This window comes from Phragmites australis, chromosome 18 (assembly GCF_958298935.1).
Source record: "Phragmites australis chromosome 18, lpPhrAust1.1, whole genome shotgun sequence".
NCBI classification, from domain to species: Eukaryota; Viridiplantae; Streptophyta; class Magnoliopsida; order Poales; family Poaceae; genus Phragmites; species Phragmites australis.
This window is the reverse complement of record NC_084938.1, coordinates 6,941,055-6,960,109: the sequence shown is the minus strand read 5'-3', so window position 1 is coordinate 6,960,109 and position 19,055 is coordinate 6,941,055. Positions and strand designations below refer to the sequence as shown.

The window sequence follows — 19,055 nt, the reverse complement described above, 5'->3', positions numbered from 1 at the left end:
ATGAGGTAGATTCAGAATCATCCCCCCGGCCGAATCTCAAAGGGGGTCCCTCCAGATCCCCGCTTGTGGAGTTCATCCTCCGACAGGTACCGATGTAAACACAGTATTTTTTTCAGATGCGCCTCCTCGTTAGCTTTTAAAGTAGAGATCGAACATCAAAATCAGACTCCATATGCAAAAATTATGGCTTTTTTACTGAACAGTGCATGGATTGTAGACAAACTTTATATGAAATTATAGGTCTTGATGAGATGTAAAACTTTATAATTGACGACATTTTCATTTGAAGCATTCTAGATGCTCAAATAATCGTCCAAAGATTTGAGCATGAAAAGTCAAAAGAATAAATTACCTCCATAGCCATCAGCTAAAACTATAATGTGAGATGATAAGAAAGCTTCACGTGAGGGGTGAGATCGTGGGTTCGACTCCCACAAACTACTCGGGTGCGTAATTTGCTTATTTGATTAACTGACTCCCATAGAAGCCACGAGGGGTTAGTCACAAATCAGAAAAGCTACGGGAAGCCATGAGGGTTCATTCGTCGAGTGCAAAAAAAAATCGGTCCCAAAAACATCGAATTTGCGACTGATTATCACTGCTGCTTAATCGATCACTGCAGGTTCCAAAACCGACAGTGATGACCTTTTCTCTAGTAGTTGCAGATCTAGAGTCGGGTAACCTAGATCTGCTATCGTCGAAGCTACCCCGTCGCCCTTCAACTTCATTCTTGCCAATCCCCTACCCTGCCATTGTCACTGAAGCTGAGCGGTTGATAGAAGGGGAACAAGAGGGAGGAGAAGTGGGGGCAAGGAGGAAAGGAGAGGCGGCTGGTGGAGGTGCTCTAAGGGAGGGAAGGAGAGAGGCACGACTGGTGGAGGTGGCCTGAGAGAGAGAGGCGGCTGGTGGATGTCTGCTCGTGGAGAGGATTAGAGAATCATTATAGGGTAAGTGGAGTGGGCTGGGCCAACCCCTCTCCTTTTCTCTTTTTTCCCTTTTTCTTTTTTTTGTTTTTCTTTTTCTTTCCTCCTCCTTGCTATTGCTTTGGTGTTTCTTTAGCTCGTATGGCGTTGTTATGCCACGCGCCATAAGCAATATAAATGTGTGAAGGTAGCAGGTTGTCATGGCTCGTCACATCGCTATAATAACTATGATTGATGGTAGACCTTAGTGGCAACACTTTCAGCATTCTTGCCACCTCCTATTCTGTGGCAGCAAACTACTTCATCTGACTTTGCTTCCTTTCAATAAAGAATATCGAACATCTCCAACAATATAGAGAGATGATATATGTAAATGTTATACACATCATCAATAGATATTGCAATAGTCAACTTCTCTAATAATATAATTATAACATTGTCTACAAATTAATGTAAGTCTACATGCAATAGACTACAATACCATTGTATTTAATTAATAAAATTTCTACTTATCAGTAGCTAGTTTTTCTCTTTATTCATTCCCTCTTCCAAGTAGATAAAAATGTGGGCTCCCTTATAACTAGCTGACATAAAATTATGAATTGTTAGGGACACCGTCATACCTGTCTTTTAGTTTTCATTACAAGTGCAAAAGATCGTATTGACTACGAAAATTCTGACAGGACTTAAGCTTGAACTAACGAAAAAGATCTTTCGAGATTCATGCATTTTTCTTACTGCTAAGAGGGAAGATCAGTGCAGGTGTGACGAGTGCATGTCTCGCGCACTACCGCCGTCTTGCTACACAGGAAGCCGAGATACCAAAAGACTAGCACATGATAGAAGTTTGTCGCAGGTCCTTGGTCGTGGGTATTATGCGAAGCATTTCCGATTATCAACATCCCAGCTGTGTCACACACCCTACTCAAATTTCAACCTTACCATTTACCAAGCCATATCGACACTGTAGTCTTCTCATTACAGCAAGTACATAAGATCATTCAATATTCACAAACTTGCTCTTCGAAGTTAATATGTACACAACACATTTGAGGAATGCCCGTAGGTACAGTGATGGGCGAAGAACTCTACCCATCACGGGTGACGAGCACAGGAATGAGCATGAAATTCCTTGTGGACCGGGCATGGGGGAGGCCTACTCATGCTCCCCGTGGTCGATTCCCGACCCTGGTCTCAAACCCCTCTCCACTGACAGCAACGTTACCATACCAAGGCTTGAACCCCAAATGGCAGGCTCCCATCAGTGGTAGCTCTCACCAATTACCATGGCTTTTACAGTCTATACAATCCAAAGTTATTAACTCGGAATAGTCAGCTGCAATGAACATCAAAACCAACCATAAATATATTAGCGCCCTTTGCGATAGTGTACCATTCCCCCCAGATTAAACAGTATCATGACAACAAAAGAAATATTACCCAACTCACCATGTACAGATTTGTGTTCAGTGTCATCAGCTTATCGCCAATATTGAGCCCATCTATGGATGGTCTCAACCATCTGAGGGAACAGAGCGCTGACACTTTCATTGATAAGATCCTGGAAGAAATGTATAGCGTCCTCATCATCCAGATCCAGCCGGAATTTCTCCTGAAGCTGATTGATGCACCACATAAACAGAGAGGAACATGTCATTTAGACTGCTCTTCATAGAGTTTCACAAGCTCAACTTGTAACAAACTTACCTTCAGACCACCGCTTTCGTCAGAGGAGATATCTGGAATACCTGATCTTTCCATCAACTTGAAGAGATTCAATATGAGGCTGCTGGACTTTCTTAGAATGTTGTATGCTTCGCAACAGTAGGACTTGAATCTCGTATAGTATTGGCTGAAACAGAAACACAAGTTCTGAGGGTGCACAACCACCTAACGAACGAGTGAAAGTGCTAGTACTTAACAAAATTGTTCTACTAATTACCTTTCTGCACCACCCATGGCCTCAACCATTTCTTTACATAGTTTCATCGGTGGTGGAAATGGCTTTGGATCTCGACCAAGAATAAAAGCAAAGTCAACATGGAAAAGGCGTCCATCATCTGTTAGAAGAAGATTATCGAGATGCCTAGAGAACAGAAAAAATATATATTATTCCTGGTAAATTCATGTTTCAATATGTTGTATCATAGTCCACGGTCAACATGGGTAACTTTGTTTCAAGAGGAAAAGGATATAAGAAACTGTATAACAGTGTCAGCCAGATCCTCACTCTTCATGAACATTGCTACAGAATATGTCCTGGCCATGAACAAACTTCCATTAAAGCATTATGAGCTCCACCATAGTTGAGTTATTATCAAGAAAAGCAACCAAAAATAATAAAAACCCAGTTGAGCTACACAATCCTTGCTAAAAAGTACAAATCACAGTTATTTTCATGCCTGGACAATCATCATAAAAGAGAGAAAATGAAGTGAACACATAAATAAGTTCAGGGTCCTCAGAAGGTCAATGAATGACAGTTGAAGCTTCCTGATTGTAATAAATGCTTGGTTTATATAGAGAGCTGAAAATAAGGCCTCTGAATCTGAACATGCTCTTCTAAACATACAAGGTTATTATCACAGAGGTACTTAAAACCAGAAGGCATTAAGAAGAATACGAACCTGTCTCCAACCCCTAATATATATGTAATGACAGAGTAACCAGCACAGCTTTTTATGAAAGTCTCCAAACATTGGGCCGTTATACCAAAAGGACCATCCTCGTCAGGATGGAACTTCTGTAGGTAACTTGTAATACTGCGATGTTCTGATAGAATCTGGGAACATGCAATAATTCAATCAACACACATATCTTCATGACGTTCGTAAAAAACTAGATATAAAGCTTTCTAATGAAATAAAGCTAGAATGTGTAGGAAGCTTCATTGCAATGGCAAGGATAAATGACATTTGGCAACTCGACAGTAGCTTCCATTATCTTCCATAACAAGTTACCTGTGCAAGAGAACTGGATGGGATAAATTCAAACATCCCTTCTTCTTGTCCAGTTGCAAGAACTCGATATGGAGTGAGGTGCAAGTCCAGATTTTCTAATTTGAGCAACCGGTCCATCAAAGAAACTGTTTGAATGACCTATAAATCACACAGAAACAATTAACCATGATTTACTCCCTCCCATACAAGTTATAAGTAAATGGACACCATTCCTTAACATCTTAGATGTTACAGTTCACAATGTTCGCTCTATTCAGATAGTGTCAAGTAAGGAACTAATAAATACAACTGGCCGACACAAGTCAAGTTTCAATTCCTTCACTTCACTTCACAGAAACATCAATCACTCACTTAGATTGTCAAGCACCACAACCATTACATAAAGAGGGTGATACTGTATACGGACTAGAACAGAAGTAAAACATTTGCCAATAGATCTAAAGCAGCAATGATTACTTACCAACTGATCTTGTCGGAGGTCATCTCCCTTTTTGTAAATTATCTTGGATGTTCCCCCATTTGCAGTCTTAAATGTAAGGCGCAAAGGAGTTAAGGCACTTTTAAATATAGATGATTCTTGAGGCACAACCCCTGTAAGGAGAACAGTTGGGGCTAACGGAGAACGAATTGGCTGGAATCGGTTCAAAAGAACAAGTCAGTTATAGCTACTAAGCCAAGTTAATATGTGGCATTAACAGACAGTAAAGTTGTACCTCATCAAAGTTCGTAAGCTCACTGAAAACTCCTGATAATAACTGCCTTAATTTTTCAATTTTCTTTTGTGCACTACCACGTACATTTCTTACATCCTTCATAATAGAACATAATTGAGCAGTGAGGTCTGTCTGCCGAGTTAAACTCTGCCACAGTCGAAACCCATCTTCATCCCCATCCTCCCTACCAACCAACTGTTAAGAACAGAACAACAAAATATATTAAAAGAATGCAATTTTACAGACTGGGAATAGCAGAGCCAACAGGATGTGTCAAAAAGGAAGAAAAATATACTTTCATCATGCTATTTTCAAGCATGTCATATGTACTGTAATATCGTCTTGCATATGCTGGACCATGAAGCTCAACTAGTATATACCAGCGAAGGAAGCTAGCAATTTCAATGTTTGACAAAGCTGAAATGGAGAAAAGATCACAACACTGCTGTTAGTACTCTACAGAAATAGTTTCATGAGGACATAAAGAACATAAGTTGATAAAAGGTCTGCTAGGGGCAAAACTTCTGCATGTCATGCAAGCTTTGTGGTGACTGGGTACACCTAAAAGTTTACAAGAATGTAGGACTTCATCTTGCATCATCAATAGAAATATTAAGTGTTTCAGGTTGTATTGGGTGCTAAAATCATTCAGAAGTACAGCCATGGCAGTCTGGGCAATATATGCACACATGCACAAACTGCCTTTTCTCTCCTTTCAACACATAAGTATTCTGTTATTTCATCAAATTTTGCAGTAACCAAATGCGGCAGATAGATTCATGATAAAATATTACTAAGGCATTTAACATACCACGGTTTACAAGAAAGAGTGCCAGACGGGACTTGTCTGATCTTTCAAACCGAAGAGCTTGCACTAACTGGAGTAAATAGCATTGTAATTCTTCATTATCAGCCCTTTCAAGGACGCTGACAGCATAACCACGGACCTTTACACAAAAAACAATAGTTACCTTCCAGAAGAAAAGATTTAGAAGGGCATGAGATGATATAGCATACAACAGAGTCAGAGTCTAATCACTCAATTATTTATTTATTTTTCAGGAAATGAGAGAATATGATATTCATTTATAACCTTAACTAAGCATTTCACTCGGAAAGAAAATGTTTCCATTACCAGTGCATGATTTATTGAAAAAGAAAAGGAGAAACAGGGAAGCACACAAGAAACCAAGAAAGAAAGGGAAAAAAGAACATATTTTGCATATCATACAAGTCTTTGGATAAGAATCTGCAACAGCCTAGTGGACAACTCTTTACGACGACAAAATTGAGGGTATTAAGTAGACACAAGAATAAGTCAACAAGGTGGTCGTAAATGGTGATAGTGCGCCAACTAAGCAACCAACAGATGCCTCCAGCCCCAATGACACCTCCAACCCAGCTGACAACCCACCCCTTTCACTGCTTCCAGCTGCAGCTCTGCCGCCTACCAATGCTGCTTGCTGGGCCACCTGATGAACCCTGTAGAGCGACCTCTTCCAACCACCTGGCATGCCTAACTGATGGACATCTATAGACTAGAAAAAACACACAAATTGACTATCCTTTTCCTCTCCATGCCAATTTTTCAGGATATAGAATAAACTAGCATGATAAATATGATTTAAAGAGGAGCAGGAGCAGACATTATTTCCATTACACTGGAGCAAGCACATTATAGATGAGACAAATAGGCAACCGACGGCAAAAAACTGAACAAACAAATTTGCCAAAAGATTGTATGTCTTTCTACTTGTTGACAGCAAACTGCCATGAAAAATTCCAGAACAAGAATTTCATAGGGATTAAGGGCTAATTCACTTAACCGAAGAAAGGGTGAAGAACAAACAGTTCTCTACAATCTAACAAAAATCTACAAACAAGTAAACATGAGAAAACCAGAAGCATGCACAAACAAAGGTGGCAGATAGCATACTTCATCACTTTCAAAATCTGGTGAGAGAAGCTCTAGTGCATCAGCCACATCAATTGTTTCCCACTTTCCAATCAATTCAACAGCTTGCTTAGCTTCCTGCATGACATTATCGCATTTATGAATCAGATCATGCAGTGTTCATGGCTCAAAAAATCAACATGCTAGATTCCTTCCAGTATATAAAGGAATTTGACATGATGAAAAATGTGACATCAGATAAGCTAATTGCAGTACACTTTTATGTATCACTTAGTCCGGCCATACCAAATATGACAGTACAAAAAAAGCAGTACTTGCACATGTGGATTTTTTTACTAACTTGGTTATCGCTCCAATCCACTGAGCGGACAAATTTGGTAAGAGCTTTCTTCTCAGACATCAAAGAGAAACGAAATTTCCACACCAATTGCTTCTCATCCACCTCTAAAGTGCGTGTTGGAGGAAACTTGATAATTGTTTGCAGTAACCTATACAGCAAGTACAAAATTAATCAGCTCGAAAACCAATGACCGTACATCGCTGTTAAAATAAACTACAGAATTCTGCTTCCTGCATCTTCTAATTCATTCAGCTGGCATGCGAATGTGGTTGTCTCACAAGTTGATGACATCATGAAACCAAAAGCTAAAGAAGATTAAGTTTACAGGGGTAAAAAGAGGAAATAAAAAATAATACTTACTTCCGCTCATTTGAGCTTGGTTTTAGATCTTTATCAACTATTCCACGAGTCAAGCTCCTAGCAAGCTTTAACTGCTTGTGCTCAGATGGATTAGTTCGTCCAAGTTCAGGGTCCCATACAGTAACCAGCTCATTTGATAACGACACTGGGGCCGGTGCATAAAAATTTGCTCCAGATTCCTGCATGCATAAAAAAGACTTAACACTTCTCCAGCAAAGATAGACAGATTAAATTTGCTATAACTTGCAAGCAGGAGAAGTCATGTTCTGATAAATATTACTGACTCAGCAATTTCAAAAGGAGAGTTCCTCAATGAGACTATTATAAATGCACAAGGATCACCTTGTGCATAAAAACATAAACAGATCAATTATAATAGATAAAAGAGTCATTTAGTTGCATGGTCAATTAAAGGAAAAAATAGCTCAGTACTATAACATAGATGTATAATTTGGAAAATCCGTACAAAGAAATGAAAAAAGACTCAATGTGAGTAATGTTAACCTGGAAGACAACTCTGTGTTCAAAACTGCACAATTCAACAACCAGGCTAGGGTACAAATTTGCCTTCCTCTCACACTCTTTCTCCTTAGCTTTCTCCATAGCACTGAAGGCAAGACGATCCAGCCAATCTACATGCTGTATCTGCCCTCTCTCATACTTGTTAACAAGCCTCTCCAAACGCTCTATCTCACCCCTCTCGTTCTTAGGAACCTAATAGTTAAATAGAAAAGAGGGTAAGTTCACCTTGATGTAACAGAAGTAAACAACATATGCAGAGATTGGTTGAGAAGAGAGCTGCAATGGATGAATCCAGAACCAAGAAAAACAAAGCTCCATGTAACCTTGCCAGGGGTTGTTGTGGGGACTCTTCCATCTGCCTCCTTTTTGGGCCATAGCCGCAGCTTTTGCCTTCCTGTTTTAAGCTGCCTTTTGCTGTTGAAAAGAAATATGGTGGCTCCACCAACAATCTCAGCATCCTCACCAGATGAGACATCCCACACCTACATTAGATACAGAAAATATAGGCAGTTAAATTGCAAGGGAAAGCATACAGATGAGAACTACACACCCATGATGGACAACTATGATCTTATTAACTAATCTTATTAACACATGATACACCATACATTCATTTGGCATAGGAAAGTTACAACGCAAAATCAAGTGTGCCCTAACTACTGTCAAGGTATCAATGTATCACCAGAGCTTTAGATTTTTATTCGTAATCCGTGGTGATCTCCAATGAAATTGACCATGACTCACATCTTCCTATTTGCTTTATTCAAAATGCACTTGGAAAGAAAACAATCCCTACACGGAAATGAGAAGCCAACATTTTCTACCAATGAAAAGGGCGACTGCACAACATCTTGTGCATGACCCACAGATCAGTATTTTTTTATGAAATAAAACAACTATGTTTAATTTGTTGCATCTTCATACTCACACCTTCCGACTTCACATGTGTGCTAAATACGTATCGACATCTGACATTCTCAAGATATAGTTCTTTTTGTTTACAATTGACAAAACAGTGGTGTACAAGTCCAAGAAACATACCGTGAATGCAAGTTGTGAGAGGGAAGTCAGGTCCCTGTATTTTGTACTTAGTGTTATCAGCTCATTCCAGATGTATGATGATCCTGATGATTCCAACCTAATACGAGAGAAACGTGTATTTAGTCCCAAGAAACATAATTGATCATTAATGGTGATCTGATAAAAAGAAGAAAATAAACATTTGAAGTGGCATTGGGTGCAGTCTTTGGTTGATAATACATTATAAAACGTACCTTGTCTTTACAGGCAACCCAAATGGCAAACCATCAATGTATAGCTTGCACTCAACAAATAGCTCTGGGACTTGTTTCTCGGTCAGCAAGATATGTTCTGAAAACAAGCAACGTTAAGGAACTCTGAAACATGCATGAAAGAAAAGCAAGGCACAAGAAAACATTTTTTTACTTCTTTTAACCATGATGCATACGAGAGACACAGAAAGATTTGTTTTTTAGTCGGCACTTAGAACACAGAAGTAGAACCGGCATTTGTTTCTCATGGAACGCAGAGCAGCAAAATTAAGGAGTGGAGATAAACATGGCAAAGCAGTGTAATAAAAACTCGAAATTGATCCCTGCAGTGTAATCACAAGGCAAAGCAGTTAACTGCAGGCATGATAGCAGCTAAAAATCCATAGAGCAGAAGTAGAGGTGCAGCATCAATTGGATTGGACCCGGAGTTGGGGTGAATCTGAGAGTGAAACAATGAGGGAGAAAAAAGATGGGTGTTTGACGCGGGTGGATTGACGGAGAGCCCACCAGGTTCGAACCGCCGAGCGAATCGCAGAGGAAAGGTAAGGAGAGGGAAGGGAGTGGTTACATACCTGCGTGGAGGACGCGGAAGGCGAGCGGGAGGCTGATATCGCAGGAGAGGAAGAACCGGAACTCGTTGCCGCCGCCGACCATCTTTTGGTGATGAAGAACTGATGCGATGTCGCGGGAGAGGAATCGAGGAAGGGAGGATGAGATCAAGCGACGCGATTCCGGTTGCTTGGCAGGGACGCCACCATGGGATCCGAATAATAGGAGGACGACTCCGAGGAATCGGCGAAGTGGGGAGAACCGGCGCCGCGCGGGGGTGAGGGCGGCGAGTGAAGGGCTTGCGGTCCTCCGATCCTTGACTTCTCTTCTTTTGTCTGTGCGTGCAGGCGGCGGCCGAGCCAACGAGGATAAGAGCGGCGGCGGCGGCGAGCGTGCCGGCGAGGAGACGGCGGTTTCGTGACTCCAGCGTCCAGCCGCGTGGGTTCTTGTGGATGTGGCTGCTGCGCCCCGGTTTCAAACCCGAGCAGAGGTCCAATGGGCCTGTCAGGCCGGCATGGGCCCAGCCCGATAGACTTAGCTATTGTAACGGCTATGCCGTGTTGATCCACGTGCCACAATTTCAGCCCATGGTACGGTCTGTCGTATATCGTGCTGGATCGATCTAGACACGATTATAGCCTGACGATATGGCCGGCCTAGCAGGCACGATGGGCACGGTGCCACGAGCAGCGCATGGCTGGCCCGTCAGCACAGCCATCTCGAAAAAATAAAAAAATAGCTACAAAATTAATATATATATATATATATATATAATAGATAATAAATAAATAAATAATATATAAAATAAATAAAAGAATGGTTACAAAATTAAAAAAATATAGAAAATAGTTGGACCCATGCATGTCAGGCTATGTCGTGCCCGTGCCAGCCCGACTCAGCCATGCCATGCCTAGGTCATGTCTACAGTGCCATATCTCGGGTCAGCCCAATAGGCACGGTCCATTTGCACAAAGTTACTCGAGATCATTTCGCTCTAACCCATTTCAGTAGCTCGTGACGCAACCTGACACCTCGCGGCAATACTAGTAACAAACTACATTAACTGCACATGTCACCCACATGAAATAAATAACATTGTGACGGAGGCTAAAAAAATTCATGAAAAATATAATTAAAAAACAAAAATCTAAGGATGTATCTCTAAAACTTCTTAATTTAAGATAGCGAAAATATACCCATCTTTGCACACGGAAAAAAGAATAGCATAGAAAGGAAAAGAAAAGGGCAGGAGGTCGAGCTAACCTCCAATGCGCAACATGGCGAAGCGGACTCGAAGTTGGATGAGATAATACGAGGCATGTGTGTCCCCGTGGTGGACCGCCATACCGTTTAAGAGATTTGTGTTGCTCCTGCTACTCTCGTTTGGTGCCGAGTCGGAGAGCATCACATTCTATAGCGTGTCAGAGGGGAGGGCATTCTCCTTGCCACTCCTAAACCTTCGCGGCAAGGTGTTGTGCGGTTCGTCGTGTGGGTGGCTGACGCTGATGGTTGAGGCGATGACTGTGACGCTGTTGAACCCCTTAACCAACACCCACGTAGCGCTCCCGTCGATAGATGAGCACATTACGGCTGCGGCCCCCTTGACATGCATGTCTAAGGTCAACGGCCAGTGGGTGATGCACCACCCGGACAACGGCTACGAGCATGCAGCTGCTCCCATTGCCATAAATCTACACGGGATGAGGGATGTGTCCTTCCATAAGATCGTTCTCTCCGTGCCGCCCGACGCCGATCATGAGTTTGTGGCCATGGCCGTGCTCGCGAGCTCTGCGGGCATCACATTCTGCTGGGTTAGGGTCGACAGTGCTTGGACTCTACTTGACACCAACATGTAGTGCTTCGTGGACTCCATCATCCACTACCAAGAGAGGTTCTTTGCAATCGACTGCATTGGAGAGCTCTCCATCTGCAGCAACATTTGTGCCAATGCAACACCTATAGAGACATCAGGCCATGGTTGGCTACACCTACAAAGGTATGCCACCGTAGCTACCTGAAGGCGAACAGTGAGTTGCACCTCGTCGACACCATGCTGAGCATGTGGTATAAGACACGGCGCTTTGCCTACCGCAGTGTGTCTACATATGCATTAATCTTCTTCATAGAATGCCGGCATGGTCCAAGGTGAAGGACATCGGTGACTTGACACTATTCATGTCAAAGCATTCCAAGGATAGCTTCAGTTGAGCAAGTGTCTCCATGTACATATGCAATAGCATCTACTTCTCCGAGTCTTTATATGGTGATCAGAATGAATGGGGCATAGTTTGGAGACCGCCGACATTGCCATCGGCACATCGAAAGTGGAAGCTTTTCTCTAGGAGATGCAGCATTCAAAGGATCTATGTTGGATTCGACCAAATCTTTGGAAGGGAGGTATGTGATTGTTTGTTTCAAGGTTTATATATTAGGGCAAACAATGGGGATTATTTGATTCATAGCCGCAAGTGGTGACAAAGAGGTTTGGCACGATATATTTGGTTATTAATTAGCTCATGAACTAAGTTGTGTAGGATTAAATATGCGCAAAATACCCAATCAGAAGGGGGTGAATGATTGCGGAAACCAAATTCAAAGATTAACTCACACAAATCAAAACTCAATTAAACTCGATATTCCACTCGAAACAGAATGCACAAGCTCTAGTGAAAATGATAAACAGAATGATCTGCTGGTCGAATTGCTCACAAATTTGGTCAGCAGAAACTGGACTCAAATACGAAACTAACCCAATAAGTATCGAGTAAATCAGATATGTGGATCAAAAGTTATTTCTAGTCGAAGCAGACTATATTAACGAGTATCAAGTAGATCAAAATTTAATCGAGTTAACAAAAAACTACTCGAGAACAAACCAAATCCACTCGAAATTTTCTCAGATCAAACACTAGATATTCTAGCAAGGTTTTGGATAGATTAAACCAAGATGAAACTTCATAGACACATGAAATTAATTGAAAACCAAAACCGAACTTGCAGAATATAAAACAGAGAGAAAATTCCAAATCAGCAACTCATCAACTTACAAAACTTGATTTTTATTGCATAGATGAGTTTACAAGATGCCTCTCCAAAGCATCCAACAAGGATTTTCACGAAATCCCAAAATAGCTCTCTCTCGAGTTTCTCTATCTCTCTGCTGCGTTCTGCGCGCTCTTGTTCTGCGCTTACCTACCCAATATAATAGACCTCTCTATTTATAGGGTAGCCACATGCACAAACTTGACCGAATCGAACTAAAACTCCCTGTCGTATTCAATCTAGTATCTATCCTCCTCTAATCACAAGAGGACAAATAACTTCTGCTAATTAATCTAATTAGCCAATAACTCTTATGTAATCATGCATGCACATCTCCTATGCATACATGCATATACGTAACCAACTCAGAGTCCGTCTCCGACACTAACTCTTGTCTCAAGTCCAGCCACCACACGACTCCCTTGTGCCTACTCTGACTTGAACACAAATTAGTCTTCATGTCCTCTCACGATCGGATCGCCTCATGCGTCCATTGCGAAGCCTTGTCTCCATATGCATTGTTTTCTCAACTCGAACGTCCCGCATGACATTCTCAATCACCATGACCTCAGTTCCTCCTCATTCCAGTCGTCGAACCCCAGTTCCTCCCTGAACTTAGTTCGTCAATCCGTCATCGACCACGTTCGCCTTCGAGCAACACCTGCACATGAATCAAACAACAATCGAGTACGAGCACAAGTCCTTCCCGACTTGACTCAAGATCAGTTCACGCAACACCACGCAAACTCCAAGTAAAATCAACACGCTAACATAAGCATATCTTAGCAACTTATGAACATCAACCAAATGTCATTATGCTAAATCACTTTGCTCTACCAATTTCATCAATCAAACCAATTTGTCATCACATGATTTCACAAGTTGTGACGATATCGTAACTGATATTGCTCACACGTTATAAAGGCAAATGTGGCTAATTCTCTCTTTTATATCATTTTTTGGTGAGCCTTTTAATTGCCCACATGGCTCAACCGTTATAAAGATGAATATGGCCAATATCTCCTTTATTTTAATTTTTGGTGTGCTATTTAAGTGCCCACACTACCGTGGTCTGGTCATCACGGCCGAGTGTGCATGAACATTAGTAAAATTATGGCGGCCGTGATCCAAACATATGTTTCTAGCCACTCTATATTTTTGTTCCTTGGAGTTTTCTAAGGCTTATGAACATCCATACGCCCATGTTGGCAAGAAGACAGGCCACAGCTATCAGCGTTTTGTGATTAACATGATCAATTATTTCCATACGCAAACATGATCGATAACCATGCACGTGCAACACGCATGCATAATTTTTGTACATCTACGTTTTTTGATATGGTGTTAGGGCATCAAGAATAAAAATGAATGATGCAACAAGTAATATATGGTTAAATAGATTGTCATGTGCAAATATAATATCACAACTAATTTATCTTTAAAAACATCTAATGCCTAATGCACTGAACAATTTCCCATACACAGACCTTTGCATAGACTGTCGTAGAACAATTCCATGTCAGCGGCCTTCATGAGCACACGTGCTATCCTCTCAACTAAGAATGGATGAGCTGAATGCAATTATGATTGTTAGGTTTCAAGGCAAGGAGACGGTATACTACATCTTTGATTCCGTCGATGATGATTCACAAAACAACTATTTGTCTTTTGTTTAGTGCTGCATTTCCCCCTAATTTCATATTCATTTTGTTTCATTTGTTATCTATAGGTGGCCAGTTTGTAACCATGTGGAGGATCAATAGTTGGTCATTGTTTTGTGAAGGAATGTTTTTATATTTGCAAATGATGAGAGTGTAATATTAACACATAACACAAAAATTATTGCATAACATTACTGCTTGATTACTTTCCTTACATTTTTTATGACTAATATGTAACATCCTAAAATTCTTAAACATGTTATTAAGCATTCATGAGCATCATTAGCATCATAATTGAGGTTTTAAGCAAGTAATTAAATGCATTTAAAATTCAATAAGAATTGTTAAATTAGATAATAAGTGATGCATTGTGAAGGAACTCACAAATTTACTATACAACATAGAGTTGGAAAGAATTTTAGAAATTTGGGAATTTTTGGGAGTTTGGGAATTAAATTGAAGCCTTAAAATATGTGCAATTTATAAAAGTGGACAACTTTGAAGAATTTTAATTCAATTTTGGCTAAGGCATTTTGGGTCAAAGTAGCTAAAATGGGTTGCATATGATTTATAGTATCTCACAAATTTTCTCCTACAAATTTTGGAGTATGGGAAGTTTTTCATTTGGATCAGAGAAAGGAGGGAGATATTTTTCATCTTGTTAGTCACTATTCACATAGCCCACTTGTCATCCCCTCTGCCTTAGCCTTTCTATTCTCTACCGAGCCATGTCACCAGTGGTCTCCGACTATGTTGACTATCGAAGCCGGCTACCGAGCAACACCACCAGGCTGCATCCAAAGAAATCGGCCGTCGCCTTTATCTCTTTCCTCTGTCGCCCTCATCTCATCTCTCTCTACTCACCTCTCTCTCTCTCTCTCTCTCTGAAGCCCGCAAGCAACAGCACAAAGCAGCACAGCACCGCACCGCCGACCCAAATCCATCGAGCCCGAGCTCAAATCCGTCAGGCCCTAGGAAGCCAAAAGGGAGGACGCCACAGGTGCCCTGAGCTTTTCCCTGCTGAATCCCCATCTCTCCCGGCAGGATTTGGCATGCTGACATGTTTCTTCCCTAAGTCTGGCATCTTGCTCCGCCCCTCACCGCCGAACCACTGCCCCTTTGTGTCAACCTACCCCTTGGTGAGATTCCCTGTGCTCTCCTCTACCTTTTGCACGCGTCAGTTTGGCTTTGGCCCATCGCTGGCGCGCTGTCTGCGTGAACCACTCACCGCCGCCCGTCTGTGCTTCGCCGCTGGCCATGCTCCGGCCAAGCCCACCAACTAGCACCTACCCATGGAGCTTCCCATTAGTGCGCTGCACCTCCTCCCTCCTTCGGTTGGCCATTATCCATGTTCTTCCGCCCTATCCCCGTGCGCACGCCACCGCCATGTTCCATCGCTAACCTCCTTTCGGTCATCGTCGTCGTCCACGTGTGCCTCAAACGGCTCTGCATGCATGCGCTAATGCCACTGCTGCCCTCCGCTGGCTGAGACTCGTTGTCGTTCGCCGCCATGCCCAGCATTGTGCGCTCCCAGCCATGGGTCGATTTTGACTGAGGTCAAAATGCCTAGGCCCACTGTCAGCCTCTGTATCTAGTTGAGCTCCGGTGCAAAAAGGTCTTTTAATTAGAAACCAAGGCTTCAGAGAGTCACATGTTTGAACCCAAGAACGAACCAGAGAAGTTCATGAGTGTAGCGCATGAAGCACCAGGCAAGTATCTATCATATCTCTCCTTTATTTTGGTGAATTATTAGTCAATTTTCTAGATATTGCTACATATTGTATATGCATGTCTTAGTGAGTCGATGTTAGGAATGTGGTTAGATCCTATTTGTTGCATAGTATCTACCTTGACAAAGTTGTTAATACTGATCCTTATATCTTGGGTACAATGTGTCGTGGTCTAACCTAAAAATGATGCGATAATTGCTTTGCCTTTGCATAGGTCCTCGGTAGAAGTCGAGCGATGGATGTCACCGTCGTTCGCGAGTTATAGGACTCTCAATTACTATTTCAAAGGAATGACAAGTTGGAATGATGAGTTGATGAGTTTGAGACGAGATGTGGGCAGTGTTAGGGGTAGTTCAGGAGAGAAGATCCGGGTACCATAGACTACTTGTGAGTTGGTAAAATTGAGACGAGATGTGGGCGGTGTCAGAGGCGATTCGGGAGAGGAGACCCAGGTGCCATAGACCTCTTACATCGTTTAAGAACTATCCGTGGTGTCTATTGGCTTAAGCATTTTTTCATACTAACCACATATCTGAATATGGTAAGGATGAGTCGAATACCTTACGTTGATGTGACCCTTTGTCGTGCTAATCTATGGTGTTGTGGGCAAGAGGGCTTGTAGAGGTATCTAGGTTGCTTTATGAGTAGTCCTAGCTGACCTCCGCATCTATAGGTGCATATTCAAACGGTTGAAGCTTATTTGGGAAAGGTTATCACAGGTACCCCTTGTGCAACTAGATCAGTTGTACAAGTTGAATGGTCTCATATCGTGTGGGTAAAGAAGTACTCCTTTGCAGGGTGTAAAATTAATTTGAATTTCCATGCTCTTAGTCATGGAGCACGCTTAATGCCCATTGGAAAACATCGTAGAGTTTTGTTCGGTTTGAGTAAATGGAGAGTCTGTGGGTTTTGAGGAGAAGCATATGCTGATGCTTAGGTTAGTTGAATAAGTTTACATTACTTGGAGATTATGATTTTTGAGGATTAATGCTAGCTATTCATGTCCTTATACTGGTTAAGGTGTTTTTCGCTGAATCAACTTAACTTTGAGGCTATTCCTTGCTATTCAACTAAATGTATTATCCTTAGAGTCGGGATAGTATATACCCATATTATGTAAGTCTTCTGAGTACCTTCGTACTCAGGGTGCAGCCCTTAAGTTGATGCAGGTAACGGTGAACTTGTGTATAGATATTTCTATCCTGTCGATGTCAGTGATGGGCAGGAATAGAGGAGGAATGTCTGAGCTAATCCCAGTGGTGTCTTATGGGCAATGGCGCCACTGGCCTTTTGTTTTATTAATATCTTTCCGCTGCATATGAAAAACTCGGATGCTAAGTAGAAACTGGACTTGTGAACAAGGTATGTAACAAAAGTTAAAACTTTGCATTTTATTCATATCTTATAATGAAACTATATTATAAACGGTATATGTTGTGATTTTGGGTTTTGTTGAGCATATATCAGGACTACCGAAATTACTCTCATTTTAATCGAATAGTAGCTGCGATGGATGTTTTTAGAAAAGTGATAGTACTTGACACATCAAATGATGGGTGCGTGCTAACTTTTATCTTTATAGACAGACGGCACAATCGATTAAGTTAAGTGTAATTTGGACGGGTCTGACAATGTGGTATCAGAGCTAAGGTTGATAGAGTTAACCATATTTTATTTGGTAAGTGGGTTAAAATTTGAGAACTTCATTAGTTAACTCACTAATCGAAGCTAAAATTCAAGATTTAGCATGGTTGCTCTATTTTATTCCCTCTCTATCCTAGATCTATTCTCGTTTTGCTGCTAAACCCTTAAAATTTGGAGAAAAGTTTCTCTCTAACTTGCCTCATTTCTTTATGGGTTGAGAATGGATATAGTCACATGAGCATGTCTTCCACGTTAAGGAAATTGGACCAATCAGTGAAGCTAATCGAACTTGAGGAACGTGAATTCAGAAGTAGCTAAGTAATCGCAAACTTATAGGATGATTAATCTACTATATTATGCCCTATATGTAATGACCTTAAGGCTGGCTACGTTTTGTGGGAAGTGTCCAAATGTGAGCAACATATCGATTAGGATCATAGCATCTTCATGTCTTTCATTGTACATGCATGACTATCAAGTGGGAATGGTTATTCCACTTGCTGGTTGCTAATTTTAATTCTCCAAATGCTTAGAAATCTTTAGCTATCTGAACTTTAGAGCATCCTGGTCATCACTAAACCTTGGATGGATGACAAAATGAGGACCCGCAACAGTTCTGAGAGTGATATCCTAGAAGGCTCAGGTGAACAAAACCCACCGTCGCCCCCGACTATGGCGGAGGTGCTGATGCAAATTGACCAGAATCGCCAAGACCAAACCCAACTCCCCGAAGCTCTGGTCTGAAATATGGCTCCTCATGGTGGAGGTGGAGCAAATCATCATGACAATTACTCTGACTTTCTTCATACTCATCTGATCATCTTCACTCACGCCGCAGACCCCCTTGATGCTGATGACTGGCTTCACACCATCGAGCAAAAGCTTGCTCTTATTCGGTGTGAGGGTCATGAGAAGGCCCTCTATGCCGCGCACCAACTTCAAGAAGCAGCCGGGGCATGGTAGACGAATTTGCTCGCCCTGCAACAGTCCAATCATCGCATTTCTTGGATGGAGTTTTGAAAAGCTTTCCACACCTACCACATCCCCAACGGTGTGATGGATATCAAGAGGAGGGAGTTCGTGGTCTTTAATAGAGGGGCAAGTGCATGATGGACTATGGTCGAGATTTCAACTATTTGGCCCGATATGCCCCTGAGGAATTCAACACTGATGTCAAGAAACAAGAGCACTTCAAGAGCCCACTGTCAAGCAAGATGCAAGATAGACTTGCAGCTCTTGAGTTCACCAATTTCAATAAAATGGTGAATATAGCTATCACAATGGAATACAAGATGAAGTCCTGCCAAGAGGAGAAGAAGAGCATGAGAGCTTTGCTGCCTTCAGTGGGCAGTAGCTCACAACGTCCTCATATGGGACTTCCTCCTCCATCCCGTGCACTGTCTC

General features: G+C 41.7%; 1 protein-coding gene across 1 annotated transcript; it reads right to left on the bottom strand.

Moving 5' to 3' along the window:
• Nucleotides 1–1,845: 1,845 nt before the first annotated feature.
• On the bottom strand, nucleotides 1,846–10,035 carry LOC133898861 (phosphatidylinositol 3-kinase, root isoform-like). Its single transcript, XM_062339653.1, has 18 exons — nucleotides 9,598–10,035; nucleotides 9,008–9,104; nucleotides 8,775–8,871; nucleotides 8,057–8,215; nucleotides 7,716–7,925; nucleotides 7,212–7,390; nucleotides 6,852–6,999; nucleotides 6,533–6,628; nucleotides 5,408–5,543; nucleotides 4,892–5,013; nucleotides 4,597–4,791; nucleotides 4,344–4,514; nucleotides 3,884–4,021; nucleotides 3,551–3,705; nucleotides 2,866–3,009; nucleotides 2,631–2,775; nucleotides 2,373–2,541; nucleotides 1,846–2,259 (listed from the first exon to the last, which is right to left on the bottom strand). The coding sequence occupies exons 1-17, from the start codon at nucleotides 9,677–9,679 to the stop codon at nucleotides 2,404–2,406; spliced, it is 2,412 nt and encodes an 803-aa protein (XP_062195637.1). The 5' UTR covers nucleotides 9,680–10,035; the 3' UTR covers nucleotides 1,846–2,259; nucleotides 2,373–2,403.
• Nucleotides 10,036–19,055: the final 9,020 nt, after the last annotated feature.